At 39.5% G+C, this 23,345-nt stretch overlaps 1 protein-coding gene across 1 annotated transcript in view; it reads left to right on the top strand.

Annotated features, from left to right (window-relative positions):
• TMEM132D (transmembrane protein 132D) overlaps positions 1-23,345 on the top strand; it is a 195,648-nt gene that overhangs the window by 51,853 nt on the left and 120,450 nt on the right. Inside the window, exon 5 of the mRNA XM_042829099.1 lies at positions 19,615-19,761. Coding sequence (XP_042685033.1) covers positions 19,615-19,761 — 147 coding nt within the window. The remainder of the gene's footprint in view (positions 1-19,614; positions 19,762-23,345) is intronic.

Raw genomic sequence — 23,345 nt, 5'->3', positions numbered from 1 at the left:
TAGGCAAGTGTTAAATTCAGCACTGCTATAAAATACTGTGAGGGGCAAGGAGGACTGGAGGGGAGGAGAAGGGAGGATTGAAGGTGCTCAACCTTCAGGCCACCTTACAGAGGAAGAATTTACCAGCGCTCATCTGGAAAGTCTGACTGCTGCAATTTCCAGCTGCTTTTTTTTTTTTCTTTCTTTCCGGAAATACATTCATTTCTTACTGAACAAAATGTGATGGTACTTTTCAGCTGTGGGTGAAGATGGAAAGATCTTGGCTGCTCGGTTTTTTGGGTTTTTTTTTGGAAAACAGGTTCCAAATGTGAGCCCGTGAATTTTTTAAAATAGGAAACTATTTGCCGCAGGGTTGCAAATGAACAGTGTAGGACTTAACTGAATAAATAAGTTAGCTGCAGAGAAGAATTAAGAGAGCGAAAGAGGAGAAGAAAGAAGGGCATTCCCCAAGATAAATTAACATCTGTGAAATAAAACACTTTTAAATGTATGCTAATGGCCTAAATGTTTCCATATTCAATTAAGTAATAAGTCCCCAGTTGGCAATATCGTCCCCAAACATTCATTTACTAAGTGAAGGCTCCACTGGGATAGCAACGGTGCCATAATGAACTGACATGGGCAGTAAGACATGATAATGCCTACTTCAGAGGGAATTACCACTTTCATAATGCAATTTACAACGGGAATGTAGTTGTTAGAAGGGCTTTTTTTTTTTTTTCTCTCCTCTTCATTATGACAGTGTAATTATGACTCTAGTGGCTCAATAATTTCAAGAGGAGTGAGTTACCAAAGCTTTTGTACTGAGTGTTCTCAGGCACTTTTAATATGGGACTAAGTGCTGCTGCTTTGATAAATAGTAATCAAATGGAAGGTTCATACAGAACAGCAGCCTACTTAAAGCTGATCTCATCCTCCTTCACTGCTTTCCACTTAGAATTTACTTAATGTTATTTCTTTTCCTATGTATAATTATTTATCCATTTTATCCAAAACTCAAAGCCATATGATAGTTGTTGTAGATCAGTCTAGTTCAAATCAGCAATAACTATAGCAACAAGCAATGTTAAACTTCGTAGACTTACAAAAATCTGACTCAAGAAAAGAATGTGTGGCTGAATTGCCCAGTGTCAAGTCAAGAGTAAAGTTGATTATTTTTCCTCTTTCATTGTACCAGAATGCCTTTCAGCCTCCCTGTTTGATATATTAAGCACACCAGCAGGTTTTGAAGATAGGTCAGACAATACATGGGGAATAGCTAGGATTTTTTTCTTCTTTGTCCATTTAACAGACTTCTCTTCTGTTTGCTCCCAAAAAGAACCAATAGATTTAATATCCACTTTATCTCTTCTATCAGAATGCAAATGTGATGCCAGATGAACATACTTGCAAGAATCCTTAACCTAACGGGCATGTAAAGCCTAGTAATTATCAGTTATTTTTCTGCTCTCCTACATAACTGTCTTCAGTAACAGGTACACACCACACACCGAGAAATCTTTGTGTGGGCCAGTGACAGATTTCTGATCAGCCTCTCTTCCCCTTGCTATGGAACTGAACAAAGAGATGCAGCATTCTCAGCCATTTTCAGTGCTCTGTGAACGCAGCTTGGAACATTGCTGTTTTGAATACCTAACCACATTAGTAACAAAATTTAGCACTGAATCGACCTGTGGTCCAAGATGTGTATCCTTTTCATGTACAATATGTGCCACACAGAAAAAATGTTGGAAGAGCAGGCCATTCTTTCTGGTTGATGCACAAAGGGTGCAGCTCTCTGTTTCTGACCCTCCCAAGCTCCTGTGCTTGAACACAAGAGATGTAAACCAAGAAAAGGCAGTTCAGCAAAGTTGATTAACATCATGTTTGATAACAATGGTAAAAAGATAAAAAGAATTAGTAGAATAACAGCGAACAGACAAACCAGAAATGAGCTATCTGGTTCCCTAGTTGCACTATGCAGGCATGTTGATGTTACAGCCATTTGGAACAACTAACTGCAGAGGATTGACCTGGAACTGCAGTATAGGTTACCTTTCACATTATATGTTTTCACTGAGTGACACTACCACTATTTTTTGAATTATTCTTTCATTTCCATGTGCTAAAATTCTTCAGCGGAACTCAGGTGTGAACAGATAAGCTGCTGTTATCAACTGCCTCTGTCTTTCCAAAGTGAGTTTGAAAGTTTGAATACTGAATGCTTTCTCCTGTGGCAATGGTCTAAGTACAAAGATAGAGTTGCAAGATGTGCAGAAAAAATGGGGCTCATAGATTCTGTTTTCTGAAGGCTGCTACCAAAGCAGTCCTGTGCCTGAGAGGTGCATACCTCTTGGTGTTGGCTTGGGGCTGTCAAAATGAGCTCTGTATTTGAGAGTGGCCCTGCTGCTACAGCGCTGGCACTTCAACATTTGCAGTGCTGAGGTGTAGCTCCTCTCCCAGTTGTATACTTTATGATTTGGCATGTTGCTTGAACAGTAGCCTCTAATTAAATTCTTGTTTTTTACCACCTATCACTAGTTGATCACATATATAATGTAGCAGAGTTAGGACATGGCATGATATTCCAGAGCAGTTTCATGGATAATTTGCTTCAGAGCATTGGTAAGTATATTCCTCTTGAGACCTGAGTTTGCATCTGTGGGTGCTCAAGGTCTCAGTGCCAAGCCAGGTTGTACTTGTAAGGGAACTTTTATGTCATGGCCTCGACTGATGACTGAGCACCTGGTGGAGGGAATGGCTGGCCCAGGAAGCACAGATGCAAGCAATTCACCTGTGCTTTTCACGTGACTGGAAGGAGTGGACCCAAATGAGCTCCGTGGCTTGTTTAAGGGTTAGCTTAGGAGAACATCTCCTGAATGAAGGCCGCTTCCTGAGAAGAAGAGTTCTGTAGCCAGAGACCCTATCACCAGCTGGGTGAGTCTTTTTCCTATGTAAGACTATTGATATTTCTAACAACAATTTGCCTGGTATCGCAAAGAACTTATCAGAAGCAATTGCACAGCTTCCAAGGATCAGCAGTGCTAAAAGAGCAGTGCTGCAGCTTTCAACTCATGTTTCTTCCCCTTGAGGCTACAGCCATGAGGAGTTTAGGAAAAGAGAAGTTATAATTTGCTTTCACAGACGTTTCTGTGGCTGCAGTGATCCTACCTAAGGCTGAGTGACATTCTAAGAGGTGTGAAATTCCTTCCTGGCTTTGAAAATACAAAAGAAAAGTCATAGGCATCCCTCATATGAATTAGGGACAGGTGCGTCAGCCTCAGCAGCAAATGGCTTTGGCAGGGACTGCTGATGAGCTGGCAATGGCTGCTGCAGGAGAGGGGCTCGGAAGGTGACTGGGGCTTCATTTTATTGTTTCTTTACTCTGTATGAGGGACATGCAGGGGATTACTTTTTTATCTGTCTTTTGGCTTCTGTAAAATTACTTTCACTAATTGCTGTATATTTTCTGAGACAGCTCATGCTCTAACAGTATAGTTTTTGTCTTCTCACAGAGATATGTGATATTTCCATTTCTGTGGCATTATTTAATTTTTCTCTACTCCTGAGAAATGAGCTGCATTGCAACAAGTACGAACAGAGCAATTCTGAACAGAGGCTTTGGCCAAATCTCAGAAATGAACACTGAGAGTGAGACAGAAATAAAGCCTCACTTAACTTCAAAACTACCATGAAGTTCAGTTACTTAGAGCTGAAAAACATGAAGTTACGCTGGCACCTGGTATTCAGCCTGTAACCAATTTGATTGAAATGATTCAGAAGAGGAAAGAATGTATTGTGTTCCAGCTTTTTTTTTTTTTTTTTTTTTGGCATTAACTACTACTAAGAGATGTCAGTTCTAAGAAAGACACGCTTGGTTTATCTTTTCACCTGGTATAGGATTAACAATGTGAAAAGGTCTTTAAGCAGATGATGCTCTCAAAGCATGAGTAGAAATAGTGCTTTGATAACACTGATTTCAGCACAAAGTTTAACAGACACAAGCTGTTTGTTCAGGGCCTCCAGCAGCGATGGTGGCGCTGCATTGCTAGAATGAATGATTCTTGTATTGTCTTGTAAAAGGAATGCATGAGCTAGAGGTTTATGCTTGGATTTTCCTCTCTCCTGCTCCAGATAGCTGGAGTAGAAGGGTAGTCTGCATAAATTTATCGCAATATCAAGAGTGCATCTCTGGGTGCTTGGGATCCTGGCTGGAGCAGGCTGTGCTTTTCTTCTTGCTCACACGCTTGGTTTTCCTTCCTTGCAGAAGCAGTCACAGGAGCTCATATGCACCTAGGTTTTGTCCCAGAAGAAATTCAAGTGTAGGTGGAGCATCCTGGAATAGCTTGAAAGTGCTCCCTGGTCTCTTAGTTTTGATGCAGCCAGTGATACCTATCTAAGTGCTGTAGAGCAAGCTGGGTCAGAAAAAGGACTTAAGATTGCCTCTAGCATTTCCTTATGTCTGGTTTAGTCATCTCTGTGCGGAGCACTGGGGATCAGGAAAGCCATTCTTAAAGGAGTAATCCTGCCCTTTTACAAGGAACCAGGATGCCTAATTGAGTCTATAAATGTAACTCCCTGATCACTCTCTCAAAGGTTGAATGCAGTGTAATGTTCATGGATTTTCAAGTGAGCAACCAAAAGTTGGAAATGAGCTGCAGCCTGTGTTTAAGAAGCCATATTTTCTAACTGATTAGATCTCACTAAATCTGTGTGGCAGCATATAATCAGTAGCAAGCCCAATTCCTATTAGAATACCCTTATTTATGACTGACCAACATACCCTCATCTGTCATCACTTCACTCTCACAATCTGTTTTCTAAATAAAATCGTAACTTAACCATATGCTTGACAGAATTATGTAGCAGCTTTAGTGTGTTTATTTTTCACTCTGCTGTATGTATCAGTCTACACTCAGTCTCAAAGTCTGTTCTTTATTACTGCTGTAAACTCAACTGGGCCATTTGTATCCTGTGGGCATTAAGAGAACAGCCGTTTAGATTCAGATTTGACCAGTGACTGAGTATCAGAAGCAGCATTTGAGATCCTTAAGATGTGCATTACTTTTCCTTCACAATGATTACAGTTTAAAGGTTTGGAATTTACAGAGAATTGCTTCTCAGAACTTATAGTATACTATTTTATTTTTACTATTATTGGCAATCAATATTTCACAGAATGAAGCAGAAACAAGTCGTTCAGATGCTAGCCTTCTCTTTGGCTCCTGGCACATCATGATTTAATCTGTGAAGAATACATTATCAGCTGATTGGGGGAATTAAAACCTGGCCAGCTGCCATATGAAACTCAGAAAGCAACCACTAAATCATTGTGCTTTATAGGGAAAAATCGGCATGAAGTCAAATGCTGGATATAAACAATGAGAGAAGACAGTGGGTGTATTCCAATCCCAACAAAAAGGACTTAATTTCAGATACGTGTCAGGATTGCTACCTATTTCTTTTTAGGTGATAATTGTAGCTATTAAACCTATAGCTATTAAATAAGAACTGATTGTCTCAAACCTTGGTACAGTCATAGGAGGAGAAAAATGATGTTTTACCAAGGTAGAAAATGATTCCTCTTTCTGTTCCAGTCACTTAGGCACACTTTGCAAATGGAAGTCATTCAGATAGGCTGCAGCTGGACTTGGAAAGGGATGTGCCATGGGTTTGGCACCTGAATGTGCTTTGTTTTGATTGTGGATGTGGAATTCTTTTCTCTTTCGTTTAGGGGTAATGCTTTTCGAATTCTTTCCAGTATCTAAATTGTTTTGTAGGCTAGATCCTATTGACTGCTAATGGTAGTGTGTCCTATTGTGTTCACAAGCTCATGAAATTGTGTTATGGTTAAGGTATGTGTCAGAATGGAGGCTGCATAGTTGGGATTTCTCAGGTTGTCACAGAGCCAGCATTTGTAGGACCTCACTCAGCAGAGAACTGTCTGCATGTGGTTACTTTGTCCATGTGAATGATGCCTTCCAGGGGCCAGTAGGAATAAACAGAAAAATGTCTGGTCTGAGGACGCGTTCTTTAAGGACCAACTTGACCCTTTTAATCCATAAAACTACTAATAAACAAATGCCTCTTTTCAATATGACGATGCATGTTTTTAAAATTAGGAAACTTCTCAAAGGTTTCAAAAATAATTTATTAGAATGTATGAACATGTAGTCTACCATTTAACAGAAGCAACTTGAAAAATATTATTCACAGAGACACGTTTATTTAGAACTGTGTACTGGGAATTACTGCGTTATAAACCACAGTACCAAACCGTGCCAAGTGAGGCTGAAGCAGATCAAATGCATTGCAGTGATACAGAGCAATTAGATGTCAGAAATTCTTGGAACCCCAAACTTAGGTGACAGAATTAAAATTAGTCTTATATATGTATTATTTATATTGTTATTAATAAATACTGCTTCAAGCAGAACTCGCAACTAGTGTTTCTCTTTTTAGCGATATAAAGTATAAAAATGGGCTTATAATTGGAAAGGTGAATTAGTGACAACAATTTTAGAATAGTAATGTGCATATTCATAATACAAGTAGTGCCATCTCTTCTACATTCCTTTGTGAACGCTAAGAGCCCTTTCTCGTATGGAAATTATGTACTTCCTTGCACTGTCAAAAAATGTACTTCTCTTTCATAAGCAGTAATTAGTAACTCCTCTTAGTGGTCTAGTAACAAGGCAACAAATATGTGGCAACAGTGCTAGAGCAGATCCTTTTCAAGAGTGCAAACTGGAGATAGGCTGTGCAAACGCTTCTGAAAATGACAGGGGTGGATTGGTGCATCTAACAGGTGAGCTGAGGGTGAGAAAAGTAGTTAGCTAAAAGCAGGTTGAAGTGCAAAATTATTGAATGATAAATGAATGTGGAGAAGGTTTGGTACCTTTGGAAAGCTAATAGACACGGTACCTCTCAGGGTGTAAAAAATGAGTGGTTCCTCCTGTTTCCATGGGAAATTTATAAGATCAATTATATGCATCTGTTTGGGGAGATTTATTAAACTTCTTCAGAAGTTTTATAGACGTCTCAAACTACTGGTGAAAATGATGTGTGTTCTGGAAGCAACACGGCTTGTTTTGAGATGCATTATGGATGCTGCAGGTGTTTCCAACCTTGAATAAATCATTTCAAGTATTTTTAACTACCTGTCTAGGAATCTTGAAATGAGAAACGGCCTTAATAAATAATTTATTGTGCAGAACAGGAGCAAATATGTATATTACACCCTTTGATTTCCAAACACATCTTTCTAAGTAAAGCCATGTGATTTAACACACCTTTGCAGTACAGTGCTGTTTCAGTAATGTCTTAAAATAGACTTGTATGCAATGAACCTGAGCTATCCTCAGTGACCAATGAAATCAATGGGCAGTTTTCTAGCAATAGTAATGTCAGCTTCACAATTCGGTACTCTTGAGTAAAAGCCTTTGTCAATTCTTCTGGTGCTAGCGCTGTTTTGCAGGGGTTGTTATCTTATTAGGTAGCACAGTTTTGAAGCAGCTCCAGTATATGTCAACAACAATGGCTAGAATTTCTAAAGGAAATTCTAAGGAAGCCAGAAAGAGTAATGGGTAGAGAGTTCCTTAACTACGAGTAAATCTCATAGTTTTATCGGGTGAATGCTAAAATGAAAAGGGCAGAATAGAGCAAGATAAGAAATGCTGAAAGTGGAATGGAGTTGGTGCAGAGAACTCCTTGGGAGTGCAGATGTAGGAAAGAGGGTTGAAAACTGCTTTTGTGTAGAGATGTAAATTGCATCTGTTTTCTTCATGAGTTAGTCTTTCTCTGCATTGCTGCTATCAGTGGTAGTCTGTTTCATTAGCCCCTAGTTTTGAGAAGAGCACATCCAAAGACAGCTTAAGGCTCGCTGGTCAGTCAATGCATAAAAGGATATGATAATGCCTCTGATATGCAGTACTATGCTGAGTGCTGCAGTTTCCAAATTACAGTCAAAATTTGCTCCTCTTCAAGGAAAAACTTAAGGAGCATTTGTCATCAGATAATTCATTCTAACTGTATGTACCACACCTATTGTCTCCCTGCTAATACAAAGAGAATTTGTTAAGCACACTGCTCATATTTGACTCTCAGGTGCTGTTAATGGCTTTTCTTCCCTTCAGAGTGGGTTTGGTTTTTGACGAAGTGGACTGAAAATTAATTAGTGCATCATTTGATGCTGTTGCAGTGTGTGTATGTATATGTAGTGATAGTTCTGTCAGAAAGTCTCCTAGAGGGAAGGTCTTCAAATTGCCTTCAGGAGGCCTTGTCAGATTAAATTGTTGGGGGTTTTGTTTCGAGTGTGCACTATTTTAGTAAATCTCCCCAGCAGTCACTCCCTGACTTCCAGGCATATATTTTTGGAAAAGGAAAAAATTCTTTATTTAGAAAAAAACCTGAGGCAGATTTATTTGCCCTTTGTAACCACAGTTTCCCCTCCCCCCCGCCCCCCTACAGTGAAGATGCCCTGCTTGGCTCTACTCTGTGCATGCAATCATTCTGTGTGCCACATCTTGCACAAGGGACCCAGTGTGCCCACGATGCTTGTGTATTCTGGTTGATAGCATATTTTTTTAACACTTGAGTAGGAAATGCCCAAATAAAGATGATGAGGTGCCAGTGTTTTTGCGCAGGAAACAATCTCTCCAGTCAGAGAGGTTGTCTGCATCCCCATGGAGTGGGCAGTGCGTAGGTTATGTTACATGTAGTGACTGGTGGGTTTATGCCATCCTTACCCAAAGTGGCTCTTTTGCAACAAGCAGCTTCTTGATGTTTGCAACCCAAGCATATAGCGATTCCTAAAAAAAACTATAGGAGACTTTGATCACTGAGATATAACTGAATTACAAGTTTTGCCACGAATTTTATAAGATTCTAATAGAAGTAATCCTAATAATAAGAGAGGTTTGTGATGATGATTGCTAAAATATTTATGCCTGACATCTTTATTTCAATATATTTGCTTGCAAATGCAATATGTCAAGAGAAAAATGGTCTTTTTGTCAATCTGTAGAGGCAACCAGCAGTTCTGTCAACCAGAAAGGACTTTTTATACCATTAATTATGCTTCTCTTTCCATGTCTCCTGGCTAAAAACAGCAGTTCCAAGAGAGTCTCAGTAGCCACAGATTGGAGGCTGCCACTTGCTGCTTTCTTTCTATAAGTGCAAAGGCACCTTTGTTTTCCCAAGCCCTGTATTGGCCTTGTGTGACTGTGCAGCCCCCTCGGGGTCCCCTGCATGGCTCTTTCACCACAGCACAGTATGGTGGTAAGGAATACATTTAAATACCAACCACACTTGCCGTCCTTCCCCCAAACCTTTGATTTCTTGGTTGTTGTCATGGTTTGCTTGCTTGTGCTCTTTGCTTGCAGCACGTGTGTCACGTCATCATCAGCTCTCTCACAGCAGGACCCGTGGTGGCAGGGGCCATTGTTTAATTAGTTCCTCTACAAAGTGCCTCAAGCTGCAAAGGCAGTTGTTCAAAGGATCGTGCAGTGGAGCGTGACGCACAGAGCTACCTTTATTGTGGACTTGAAATAGGTCTTCAAAGAGAACTTTTTCTATAAAGAATCTGTGAAAGGTAGCTCATGAGCTGCTAATTTCAATGAGGCTGAATGAGCTGCAGACCTAATTTTTCATTACCAATGTTTATTGATTCGTTTACCTCTAAATTTGGGAGTATAATTGTGTGTTTTTCAGAATGATAGCCTTGTACACACCTTATTTACATGGAGGTTCCAGCTATTGCTAGGGAGATGTTCTTTATGGAAAACATACCTGCCTTTCCTTTCCCTTAAACTCATTTAAGAAAAAAAAATATCAAAGAAGGTGAGAGTAACATCTGTGACTCTTCACCAATTACCTGGAAATACCTTGATCTGAAGGCTAAGTGAGGATGGGTTAGCTCTGTTCCTGCACCAGAAATCTCCAGAGAAGTGTTATACCTGGGATCTGTGGGATGTGGGTACTTTGCTTTTAAATCAGAGTGGTTCCACTGCCCCATTGTCATCAATGGGACTATTGTACTGAGTCTCCTCAGTAAATATGAAACCAAGGTTAACATCTCTCCATTGTGCTAGCTCACGAGGCTTTGTGTTTTCTTATTAATGTCAATTTTAACCCAGTTGTCAAAATACTATTATTATATTCTGCTAACATCAATTGTCTGTGGTGCTTCAGTTGGTCGCAGAAGCTTGTACAGTACATTTCATGGAATAGAACATACTGAATGCCTCAAAGTACCTATTATGAGAACAAATCTCTGTTGCTACTGGTATCTTGTTTGGAAAAATAATTTTTATTTTTGTGTATTTTCTTAAATGGGTAATACTCAGTCACATGTAGTTTTTTGGTATCAGATTTTATATGTAAGCATTATCGAATGTTCAGTTTGCATCCTGAGCATACTCTGAGTTTCTCGTTTGTCCTCATCTAGTGTGCTCTGATCTTTTTCTGAACATTAATTTTGACCACAGTGCTGTCAATACGACTGTAAGACCTCCTCCAAAAGCAGGTTTGAGTTCTGCAAATCCACTTGGTAGGAGAGCAGAAGTTAATTGATCAGAGGCGAGGCTTAGCCAGCATACATTGGGGTTTTACTGGATCTGAAAGATGCCTTAATCCCCAGGCAGACTATTAATTTCCTTCTCACTATAACCATACAGGTTTCCCATGCTGAATGGTAGTGTTATGCTCTGTTGTAAAATCCTTTCTTTCTAATAGGAGCGTAGGGATTCCTGAAACAAGAGCTTACATTTCTCGTGATTTAAAGAATGAGAGAAAGTCGATCTCTGATAAACTCATGGTTGAAATTATTTTCCTAGATCCTTTCTCTGCAGATTTTCTCTCTGCATCTTGGTTTATTCAGCCCCCTTCTGTTCTGTCTCTCTCAGCAATTTGTCATTTGGCCATTTCATCCATAGTGTTGATGTTTTGATTTCCTTATGGCATTTATATTTGACCACGGTTATGTGGGCAGTAATGTTTTCCTACCCATTCGTTCTACAGCAGGTTCATTTGAACAATTGCATGTAGTGAGGAGAAGCCTCCACATCCTTCTCATATTTCTTATATTAAAATGCACAAGTAGAATAAATCAGTCCATGGAAATGCATGAAATCTGAGGCTGAGAGGAGGTGCAATTATTAATTTTTCAGGATTTACATGTGGAGAGGATTACTAGCTGCTTTTGTGTTCCTGCAAAATAGCTCTATCTTGTAGAGCAGCTGACAAGGAGGGTTTTGCGTAATTCCAAGTCATCTCTGTTTCTGCTTACTTGGATCAGCCCAGCCCTCCTCTTTGGTTCTTCCCACATAAAAATCAGAACCAGAACTGTGCTGTGACATGCACCGGGGTTAGCTGCTGCTGCTGGATACAGGCAATGCTGTGTGTACCCTACATTAAGGACAGAATAATCTTGAACAGTGTCATTATTGCATTAATTGAACTCCCTTCTGCATCAGTGGCTGCACTGAGATGTTAGGGTTTGCCTGCAGCAGAACTCCTTGCTATTATTTAGCAAAAGTTGCTTTAGTAGCCTCTCGTGCAAGTGGCACAGAAGTGGTTAAATGTGTCAGAGTGGATGTATAGCATACAGCCCCAGATTTTATGTGTATAACAAAAACCACTGTTTGATTTGCTTAGTGAATATCCATTTAATGCTGATAGCAATGCTTTGAAGCAACACAGGCTATTTCTCTGTTAAAGAATTGGAACTCTTTAATTATGCATTAGTTTACATTTTCTTTACTATAGATCTGAATCAGTAAACCTTAAGTAATGCCATTAGGAATCAGCAAAATTGCTCCCACGAGTAAGGAAACGCATTTTTGAAGAAAGGGTTTGCAGACTCAGGGATTTTGCAGCAAAGATTGTGATATGCTGCTTTTTTGCTTCTCTGATGCTGTTCTTTGAACATCTGACATGTGTGTCATTGAGTGAAGGACAAACAGAGCTCATATGGATCCGTGGGTCTTTTTTATTAATTCTGGGGCAAGATAATGCTATGGTACAGCTTGCTGTAAATTGCTCCTGTGTTACCTCCTAGAGGGGTCTGCGTGTAGGAAATGGATGAGAGAATTTGTATTTAAAGTAACTGTATTCGCAATTCGTATGATGTCCATAAGATGATTTTGTCTGCAGCTGTGGGAAGTTGCTAGGGAACGTTGCTAACTCATTTTCACTGATCGGTCTTCGTTAGCACTACCGAGGTAATCTTCTCATTTCTTACTCAGTGACACTGTCATTTCGTTTTGCATTAGGATGTGATTTGGAAGTAGTTCAGAACTGTCCCGCTTACAGATTTTGAAGTAAGCTTTCCAATAATGAATTGGTACCACATCCAAGTACTGCATCTTTCACTAAGACTGCTGTGACTCTCAAGTTGTCACTGTTGGGAAATGAAAGGGCAAATTAAGAGCTGGGGCTGACTTCAAAACACTATTGCATCAGACCCTGCTTTACAGGTAAGCTCAAAGAAACAGTCTTACCATCCCAAGTGGATGAATATCTCAGGGTAACTGCTCTGAATAGAGCATGCCCAGATGCCTTCAGAGAGATGAGCTTTTCACCTGCTTGCTGTAGCTCTAAGTCTGCTAGGAGCCTCAACTGCAGGTTGAATCTGAGCTGTTTTCTCTGTGAGCAAGTCGAGATTTCCTGAGGCTCTTAGGTACACAACACACTGCAACACACTGCTGTTGCATCGAGGAATCTATTCAATCTGCTGGCTAAACCTGAAACTCTTCTGGCATCTCTGACAGGTACAGTCTCTTCTGATGCCTGAGACTGTACAAAAGCACCAGGCAATTTGTTCCAGTGCTTTGCCATCCTCCTTAGTTATAAAAAGCTTTCTTGATGTGTAAATATCCCTTGTCATAGTGTAATCCCATTGATTCTTGGTAGATACAGAGAATATTTCTGCAACTGCTGTCTTTGGAAGACTCATGCTGTGTGGTCCGTCAGCCTTTACTTCATTCACTGTGCTCCTAACATTCTCAGCCAATTTAAATGAATCCAGGGCTCCTTCTCTTGTTGCATGTCTGCTCAGCATAAAAATGTATGCACATTCAGAGACACACATATAAATAAATGTCCATTAAAACATTGTTATTCCTTGCTTGGTTTTACTCAGTCTACAATGGGTAGCTGGATAATCCCTCATTATGTGCACCTTGTGCTCTGGATGACTCTCTGGGGATTGCTCACAGTCAGCTCCCTTTGCTTGCTTTGGTAGCTGTTACCTGCTGTTTTTTGCACCTGTAATATAAGGTAAATGACACTCGATTTCTTCGTGCACAAAATCTCCAGTCATTTGCTAAGTTTTCACCCCCTTCTTAAAGCAAAGTCTTATTAAAGAACTTGTCTGAAGTACAGGCTGTGCTGTTAGCTGTTTTGCTGATGCATGGTCAGGAAAGGAAGGAATTGTGTTGCATTGTTTTCCTTTTACAGGCAATTTAGAAAGATACATTTCAGACCCTACATCATATTTTGCATTTATTTTGGAAACGATAGTTGGAAGCAGTCTGGGCTCCCAACCACTTTAAATCAGCAGGCAGTGCTATTCATCTTCGTCTTTCATTTCTGTAAACAAACAGCTTCCTTCACATACTTGAATACATAAATATTTAGTTTAGCATTGTTGCTCATTATTTCTCAGTTTTCTATTCCTGTAGGAAAAAGTGCCATACAGCCTGGAGAGGTGACAGTAAATCACTGCTCCATTACAATACTCTATTTGGTGAGTAGCTTGGGGTAAACAGTGTGTGGACTCCCTTCTCACCTTGCTCTCAAACCGTGAACCTTCAGATTTTATCTCCCCTTCAGCATCTCTATGCTTGCTTCATCATTTGTACTGTTATATGGCTATAGGCTGGAGCACCAGTTTGTCCATCCGTATGATAGTAGCTCCTTAGGACAACTCTTCAAAGTAATGTCTCCAGTTGTAATAGTGGTGTCTTATCTATCCTGTTACTGAGATTTTGCCTGCTGGTAGCCTCTGTTTCTATAGTGTCACTTCAGGATACATCACTGCTATTTTCTTCCTTCTTGCTGCTTTGCCACTTATCTGGCATTGCATACGTTCCACAAGATGAAATCGGCAGGAAGGTGCAGCAGCCAGACTGCTGCACACCCATGAAGTACATGAAAAGCCTTTTCTTTTGTGCTGGGAGTCCCAGAATGACAGCTGCTGGGATCTCCAGGGAGGCACAGTGCTGCTATTCTTATTACTCACACACCTTCTAAGGTTTGCTTCCTGAGCTCTGACTCAGGGCTCGTCTACAAGAGGAAGATCCAGTTCTGCAGAGCATCAGAAGTTCTGGTTCCTACTGAGAATTGGGGTCTCTCGTGACCTGCTTAATAAACCAAATAGAGGTCAGACTACAGACTGTATGTTTCTCCTTCAGATTGATTTGTAAATGTACTTCACTTTTAATTCTCCAGACACTGGTGTATTTTGCATAATTTAATATGGCCTTCCTTTTTGAAATCCACAGGCATAAAACCTAAATCTGTATGCAGTTCTTGCATTTATACATATATCTACGACAGCATACATGTAAACCACAAACACCACGGGCAGTTTGCTCAAGTCCTGGAGATACGTATTACAGAGAGATCTATTTCACTTAACTCCTGGTGTGCAAAATTCAGCTTTTGAATCCTAAATATGTACTGTGCCCTAGTACTAATTGAAATAAATCCACCTGGACTATATTTTTTTTGTAATATCTCCATTTGAACGAAGGTGCTTTGTTGTCTGGGTGGAATGGTTTTTCCCCCTGAAATGTTAATTAGGTGGGGAACGTGTTATACTTAGGAAAAGCTGCGTTGCAAACCCACAGATAAACAGATTGATTTAATTTTAATCTGCTTTCATGGTGATGCATAATGATAACTGGTTTCTGTCTCACAGGGCTGAAAACCACAGACCTTAATAAGAGTTTGTGGGTATATTATACAGCTTTAAATAGCTTATGTTGTGCTAGATCGCTCTCCATAAATTATTCTAACTCCATCAGTATCTCAGGGACTCCCGATTCTCTTCTGTTGTGGATTTTCAATCAGAGAAACTATTAGTGTAACCTGAAGAAACTTTGAGGCATCTTCTGAAAACAACTGACAGCACTGATTGGTACGTGAAGTAGTCAGTGGGGAAAATAAGTGCAAGAAAGCCTTGCAGAAGCCACTCTGTACGTTATATCCTGGCATCCAAATCCTCATTTTTATAAGCTGGGTCAAGGTTGATCTAAAACGAAAAGCTCGGTCTTCAGATGGTTAGTATGAAGTCTCCTGATATACGATCCAACTAAAGGCAGAATAATTGGCAGCAGTCTAAAGGATTGGGTTGTAAGACATATTTTCCCATATCTGCAATTAGAATAGAACTGGTGCTGAGGTTGCTCAGCAAAATTAAGACCTTGGAAAGGGAGGAGGTTGCTGCTGGAGGTGAAATATTGGCATACAGACATCGTGTGGTCATTGCTGGGTCAAGATTAGGCTCTGGGCAGGAAAAAGCACTGAAGATAAATAGAAACTCCCTCACATTATTTCTGAAGAGCTTTCAGCAGCCATGGTGATGAGTCAAATCCAGAGCATGCTAAGTGGCAGTGATGTCTGCTTGGTGCCTGGGAGCTCCTGAAAATATACCCTTCTGCAAACAGTTTATCTGCCACCTTCCTGACACCACTGGTAACAGGATGATAACCAGTGGTAGTACCAGTGTTAACAGTCTTTCTCTCTTTTTTTTGCCTTTGCTTTAACGTGAAAAGTAGCTCACTTTCTCAGAAGGAGCGTGAAGAGCTCCTGCGTGTCTTTGCCCTGAGTGCTTGCAGGAATAGAAAGCTAGATTCAATGTCATGGATCTAAAACACCTTTATTTACATCTGCTTAGGGGTTACACTCTGTTTACACACACTTTGTTTTGGAGTGAAGCTATGTGTGGTGTTTGTGTGCTGCATGCAGGACACAGTCAGGAGTGAAATGAGGAGGGGGAGCCGTGCCTGTGGCACACAGCTCCTGTGTACTCCTTGCCTTTCATCTCTGACATGTCTAGAGGGTGAATTTGTGTGTTCTGGCTCTGTCTTTCCCTTCTCTGTACTATTTCAAACCAGGCACTTTGTCGGCAGTATCCCATGGCACTTAGCACTACACGTGCTGTAAGGCTGTTATTTTTCACCAGCCAGCTGTTCCACTTTATACAACACTTAAGTAACGATTTCACAGCCATTATCAGCCTGCAGTAATGACATGGGCTGAAAGCTAAATGCTTGCTGGTTGTAAGCTGCAAAAAGTGGGAGAAGCTAAAATATGCTTTGATAAATGGAAAAGGACAATGCCTGCGTTCAAATCGGCTGAGTTGAAGCCTCTTTTATCACCAGAGTAAACTGTGGTTTGAGGATCATGAGATAGAATTGGGAATTGCTATCTTTATGCACTTAGGGAATGTTATTTGCTTGATTTCAGGTGTGATGTATTGACTGTGGGACTTCCTTCTACGTTTTTCTTTCTCCCTTCCCTTGCTTTCTATCCTGTCAGCCTTGACGGGTTTTCAGGGATCGAGAGCTCTCAGGGGTTTTGTTTGCTGTGATTGATTTGGGGTAAGGACTGAGCTACTTACAAGGCTCAGAACACTGCTCCAGAGGTAAATAACAAGCTGTAGAAACTGCTATGAATATATTTAGCTGAATAAACTCATTGTTTTGGGAGGAAAAAAAAAAATTGAAAAGTTTAGTAAGCCTTTTCTTTCCTCCACTTTGCCAGTATGAAATCTGGCCCAAAGTAAAGTGGTGAATACAAATAATCCAACAGCTTTACTTTGTGCTGCCCAGCCATGGTATTTTAAGCAAACGTGCAATGAGATGTACTTAACTGTTAACCGTGAGCAAATACATGAAAAACCTGTGTCATCAGCCTCTTATGTATATGGCACTTGGGAAATCTTGCCAGACTAAACTGTGCCTGAACCAAGAGGCTGCCTCATGAGCCCTCTCAGGAGCAGCTGACAGGTCGAAGATCCAGCTTGCCCTGTGACAGCCAAGCAATTCAATAAAGCAGATTTGCAAGACAGTAGCTGAGCCCTGACAGTAGCCCTAGTGTTTTCATCTCAGGTATCTTCAATTTTATCCATTGACAAATAACATACCTTCAGTTATTATTAACCCTGTTTCATCCAGGTCATCCTTTGGTAATTGCTCAGTGCTATTGCCATCGTAAAATGGGTGAATAAAATTCTGCAATTTCTCCTACAAGCAGCAAACACAGCATCAAGGCAATGTCTTTCCTGGGATCGTGGAACTGAAACTTTAATCCTAAATATAGAGGGATATTTAAGTGATTCTTCCAAGAAGAGCTACCACTATTTGTGGAAAACACTAATTTTGTTACTTTTTTCAATAAAATTAGATTGGGTTTTATTGGATGACTAAAGCAGACCTTATCAAAAACTCTTCTAAGAAATGCTGACCCATAGGCTGCAATTATTGTAAGGAGTATACCTAAATATATCTAATTGAAACGTTAGGAATCAGTTCTGGATGACAATCACTGAATAATGTGAGTGTCAAATATAAGCACACTTGGCTTGGCTTTCTGGTTTTGTGTCCATTTTGCTGCTGGTTTACATCATCACTGGCATTTCAAGGAATCCAGACACTAAATAAGAGGATGATATGAGTTACTGTGTCTGGACACTTCTTTTGGTCTGTTTTATAATGCTATTAAAAAAAAAAAAGAGAGAGAAATTTCATCAATTAGCTGGATTGAGACCCTGTATTGCCTTTTCCATTAGATGAAGTTATTGCATATATGCCAGCACAGCAAGGTAGAGTATGAAAAGCCAAAGGCTGCTTTTTATGTGTGCATCCTGACCAGGCACCATGCCATACAGAAATCCTAGGTATACTCATGTGCAGACCATAGGGACATCACAGCTCAACAAATGTGCTGTCTGCTACATCCACAGTGACTATCTGCACAGCAAACCCCAGGAGCCAAATGTATGGACAAGCAGTTACTCCCTTGCGCTGTCACAAGCAGTGTCTGGCTGTGAGGGGAATGGATGTTGCCCTGAGGTGCTGTGAGTTGGCTCCATTGGAGCAACTGGCTGTTCAATAAGTGCATGCTCAGCAGCTGAAATCACACACTGACATCTTCTTATTGCCCATAATCAGCTTTTGGAGAGACGGTGACCACGTTACAGACCTGAAGTATTTCTTAAGCACAGCCATCTAAGCTTGGAAGGATGTGAGCCACCTCTGTTTCCCTTGAAGTGGGAATTGTATTTCTCTCGTGGATCTTAGCTGACACCCAGCAGTTTTCCTTTCTAGAAGTGGAATGGGAAGATGGGGCCAGATACAGGTCACTGGCACTGGGCGCAGCCATATGCTGAAATGTGTTTCATCCAGACCATCTGGCCTTTTTCCATCTCCCTTCCTTTCTCTCTGATGCCAGGGATGCTGTTCAATTTCCATTTTTTGACCATTGGTCTCTCGTCCTGAGGGACATTCATGGTCTAGGAACTGCATCTGCTTAAAGTATATTTTGTAATATTAGCACAGAAACAGCCTGAGCACAAGGACCTGGCAGGTCCTCACATTGTCCTTCTTCCATGTATGCTGAAGAAATTGCAGCTACTGCTGTTGAATTAGTGGAAGAAGAAATGAAATACTTTTTGCCCAATGTGGTTGAAGAAATACTTTGGCTTTTTATTCTGCAAAATTGTGTGATGTTGTCCTCCAAAGATTTCATGAGTAGGCAGAGATGATAGTGTTTGTTTGGCTGATGTTAGCATTCCTGCATGGCAGCAGCAGTTTATACAAAAAAAATCATGTATGTTCTTGTTTTCTCCCCCAGAACTGAGAATTTGCCCTAACACTGAATGGATTTTGTGTATGAGATTTTAAGCAAAAACAATTAAACTGTCATCTCCTGACAGCTCGTGTATGAGGCTGTTTGACCACAATGGGCTTTGTGGTTTTGTAAACACATCTGCAAACAAAAAGTTAACAATAACTGAAACTCCTAATTCAGCAAATTGGCCAACGTTACATCCTGGAATAATTCAGTAGTGCCTTGAGATATTTGGTTAAAGAAGGGGAGAAAAAAGAATTAAGGATTACAGCATTGCCTAAGAAAAAATGAAACGGATATTTTAAAATATGGATGTGATTCCTCCTCTTTGTTGAGTATTCAAAGCTAAAAGAATTATGTCAGTATGCACCAACCACAATTCATTCCAGTCATCATGGCTGTAACGTTTTGTCATACATGGAGATCAACTTCCAAGGAAACAGCTCTCTCTTGGAGAAAGAATATTTTTAAGTGTTTTTAGGGCCAGAACTGATACAACATTTAAACTCAATACTACTGAAGGACAATGAAGAAATTTTGTGCATTCAGAAAGATGATGGGATTTGGAAGGAAAAAAAACCACAACCATTAGTTCAATAAGATTTTTATCTTGGTATTATTTCTTTTTAAATGTGTAAGTCTTAATTACTTCTCTCATCTCTTTTCCTTGTAATCCTGTCAAACTCTGAGCTGTAGCATTTTCTGTGGGGCAGAAAGGAGAAAGTGAAGCAAAAAGTAGCAGATCAAGCTGGTTAACTGCACTCTTGTTCCTCCTAGGGCGAAGGTGAAGAAAGGTGTGAATGTTTTCAGCGTAAGAGCCAGCAGCCCGTACTTGTGGGATATCAGAGAGAGTGTGGATTATACGGGGAAATATGCACCAGCTGTTATTGTTTGCCAGAGGAAGTCTGCTGCCTCTGAAAACAGGTAGGTCCTTTCCAGCATTCTGCCTTTTCATAATGGATGGCTTTTCTTTTCCTTTTTCAAAGCACCGTGGCACAGTTTTAATAAATTTTATTATAGAGAATGATAAAAATGCTTTAGGAAAAGATGAGGCCGTCTTTGTTTTGTAGTGATTGTAAATTGTGCCGCATGCGCTTTGAACAGAAATTGTTGTTCAGTCTTAATACCCAAAGAAAGTTTTAAAGCTGGTAGGAAATACCATTTTCAAATAGTATTTGGAAGAATGTGTTTCATATCTCAGCATCTGGTTGTGACTTATTTAATCTTTTCAAATTATTTGCTGCCAGGCATTATACCATGGGTAATTATAGGGTTGTTTTGGATTTTATTTACTTATTTTAAATTCAAAGATTTGCAGAGGAATCTAAAACCAACAGCATGAAACCCCCATTTTTTTTTTTTTCCCCAGTGTGATTTATATGAGTTTTTAACATGAAGAAGAATAGAAGTTTTCCATTTTCCATTCCCATTGTGCAAGCATTTTGCTAGGACCCTGACCTCTCAAACAGCAATCAGCTGGGAGGTGGATGTTCCTATTCTAGTCACAACTGAATGCTGTAGTGAATCAATTTTGATATCATTTTCTGCTGCTTGTCCATTGCTTCTGGAAATGTATGTCAAGTGTGTGTTTACAAGGATCTGACTGCCTGCAAATGTTTGGTATTGCCGCTAGGAAACTTACCATATGACATGAAAATTCCAATTTTGCTGTGATTTGCTTCTGACACTTTACAAAATCTTACAGGTTTGAGGGACTTATAATGGATTTTTGATTTTTTTTTTAAATAAATATCCCCTAATAAGTAGGAAACTTTATGTCGTAAAAAGGAGAGGAGAATAATTATGATCTATCATCTGTTGTCAGACATCTGACCTAAATGTTATTGGTTAAAGAGGTGTATACACGTGTCAGCATCACACCTTCCTATTGCCTAGCACAACCTGTTGCATTCTTTAAAATTCCAATTCGAAACTACATATAGACAGTGTGAATATTGTTGCTGACTGAAATGGGCGTTGGATCAGAACCAAAGATTATATCAACAATGAGTTTCCCATCACACTTTATCTTGTTGGGTCCATGGAATGCATTTGCCCAATTTCTCTTCTTCATCAGGAAAATATAATGCAACATCATGGGTGAATTGAAGCTTGGCATCTTATTTCTCTTCAATATTCATCATTCAAGAGCAAGCTTTCAAAGTGACCCCTTCTTGTACTTTCATGTGCTGAATACAAGCATGGCTTCATGTTTATTAAAATATATGTGAGCTGTTATATATTTTGGAAGGAAATTCAGGAGCAGACAAGATCATACATCATACATATGTATGCAACTCATATTTAACTTTTGTTTTAACTTATTTCATGTGAATTCACCAGTTGAGCTTTGTGTGCTTTTGCATTTTGAAAACAACTTAGTTATTTTTTGTAAACAAATACTATCATCAAGCATATTTGCAATTCAGTATGATGCTTTTCTCATTAAGTTTAGTCATGCCTGCTTTACTATTCATTTTAGGAAGGATGATCAGTGTTTTATGGGAAACAATTTTTCCCAGTTCCAGAAATGTTTGATGACACTACATATGCACAAGTGGATAGCAGTTAAATATTAATGCCTTTTACCAAATAGTTTGCCTCTGTAGTTCATTTACGAATTTTACAAGCTCTATTTGCATATTATTTAATAATTCCTAAAACTGAGAGATCTGATCATATGAATGCATAGGTGGCAATGTTAATTAACGAAGAGATTCAATGCTTAGTGTTTCTGATAATTTTTACATGGATCAGAAGATAGTGTTGATAAAGCTGACTTTTAGTGACAGGTGTAATTTCACAGATTAAGGAGACATGTGTGCAAGTGACAAACTTAACCAGGATGCCCAAGTGTTTCTTTATCTAAGTTTGAAATATATCAGTCATTTTATGTGGAGAGGTTTTGGCACCTAAAGCTTATCATAACAGGATTAACATAAATATTATCGCAGCCAGCAGGGTGTTTTAGAATGAATATTAACAGCAAATATTGTGAGTTTGTAGGAGAATAACTAATTAAGCCCATCTGTCAAATATGATTTGAAGTTCTCAGAGCCTTGCTTGTTGTGGATTTGTGACAGTGTTCCAGATTACTGGTGAAGCAATTACAAAGTTCTTCCCAATTCTTCTGATCTCATTCTCAGATGATGATAATTTTGTAACACTCCAAATCCTGACCCATGATATTATTAAGTGGGCTTAATAATTGCATCATCTGTACAGCTCTTTTGTTCTCCTTTGAGAACTATCTATCTTCCATCTCTATTTCCACGTAGACAACCATTAAACCAGATAGAAATCTGTGTGATGTGAATTAATCAGTGGCTCAGAAATGTGACTTGGGAAAAATTTAAGCAATGATTGAATCAGGGAATTTGAACCCCAATATGCGTCATCCTTTGCTTTTTCTTTTCGAAGGTGGCTGATATTTGTTCTCCTTAATGAGGCGAATAGAAGGATAAGATCCAGTACTGCAATTTAAGAATGTTTTCCTTGATTGTTGTTGTTTCTCAGTGTTTCTGAATCTGAGCATTCCTGCTCAGCTCTCTAGTGAGAACTGATGAAAGAATTGGCAAAAATGTGAGATCTGGATTCTTGCCTGCTCTTCTCTTTTGTTCCCTGTTTGATTGGAAGCAGACCAGGTGCAAAGGATTTGGAAAACCATTAAGGCAGATGACGGTGTAGTCTTAGTAGGTTTTATGACATGCCTAAAACAAACTTTGAATAATTTCAGGAAGCATCTAAGATAAATTCAAGGACATCAGTCCCTTATTTGGTAAACACTACTGATACCACTTTCCTATATCTGTAGCTGTGGAGACAATAAGCAGGATGCTCTGATGTGATTCTAATATCTAAAATGATGCTTTTAAAATATTTTGTGTTTAGATCTCAGAGTACAAATGTTTGCCAGTTTATGGGAGAATAAATTGTTGTTTTCTGTGCTTGTGGAAGAATGAGACCATTCATCCAAGCACGTACGAAATAGGCAAAGCTTGGCCTCCACCAAGTAGAATCTTTGAATGTGGCTGTTTACTTTCTTATCTCCAAATGCAACCAAGCTGTATCATGAATAAGCTTTGCTCTCCTTATTGTTGGAAATGTTACAACATTTCCATTTGATACATTCCTGATTATGCTTTTGGGTTACAGCTCTATGGCACTAAAGGACTTATTGGCTTGTACTGCTGGGAGCTAGATGCTGGTCGTGCTGTTGGTGGGGAAACTTATTTTGATTGTGAACTACAAGGTGGCTGATTCAATCTGTGATAACACTGACACAATAAGAACTATCAACAGTATTTCCTGGGCTATATCCCTCATTTGTTCCCCTGTGTCTCATTGTTTTTGTTATACTGTATCTTAATGCTTAATATTCCTATCATATATAATAAAAGAAAGTAACTTGATATTAGATAGGAGGCAGGAAAATATACAGCATAATTCACTTTGATTTTCCTGCTCAATGCTTTATTTTTATGCTGTTTATACCTTTTACCTTAATG

The sequence above is a fragment of the Centrocercus urophasianus genome, unplaced genomic scaffold (genome assembly GCF_019232065.1).
Source record: "Centrocercus urophasianus isolate 14NV4802_14NV808 unplaced genomic scaffold, USGS_Curo_1.0 seq_30, whole genome shotgun sequence".
NCBI classification, from domain to species: Eukaryota; Metazoa; Chordata; class Aves; order Galliformes; family Phasianidae; genus Centrocercus; species Centrocercus urophasianus.
Note: the sequence above shows the minus strand (reverse complement) of the source record. Positions and strands in the feature narration are given on the sequence as shown.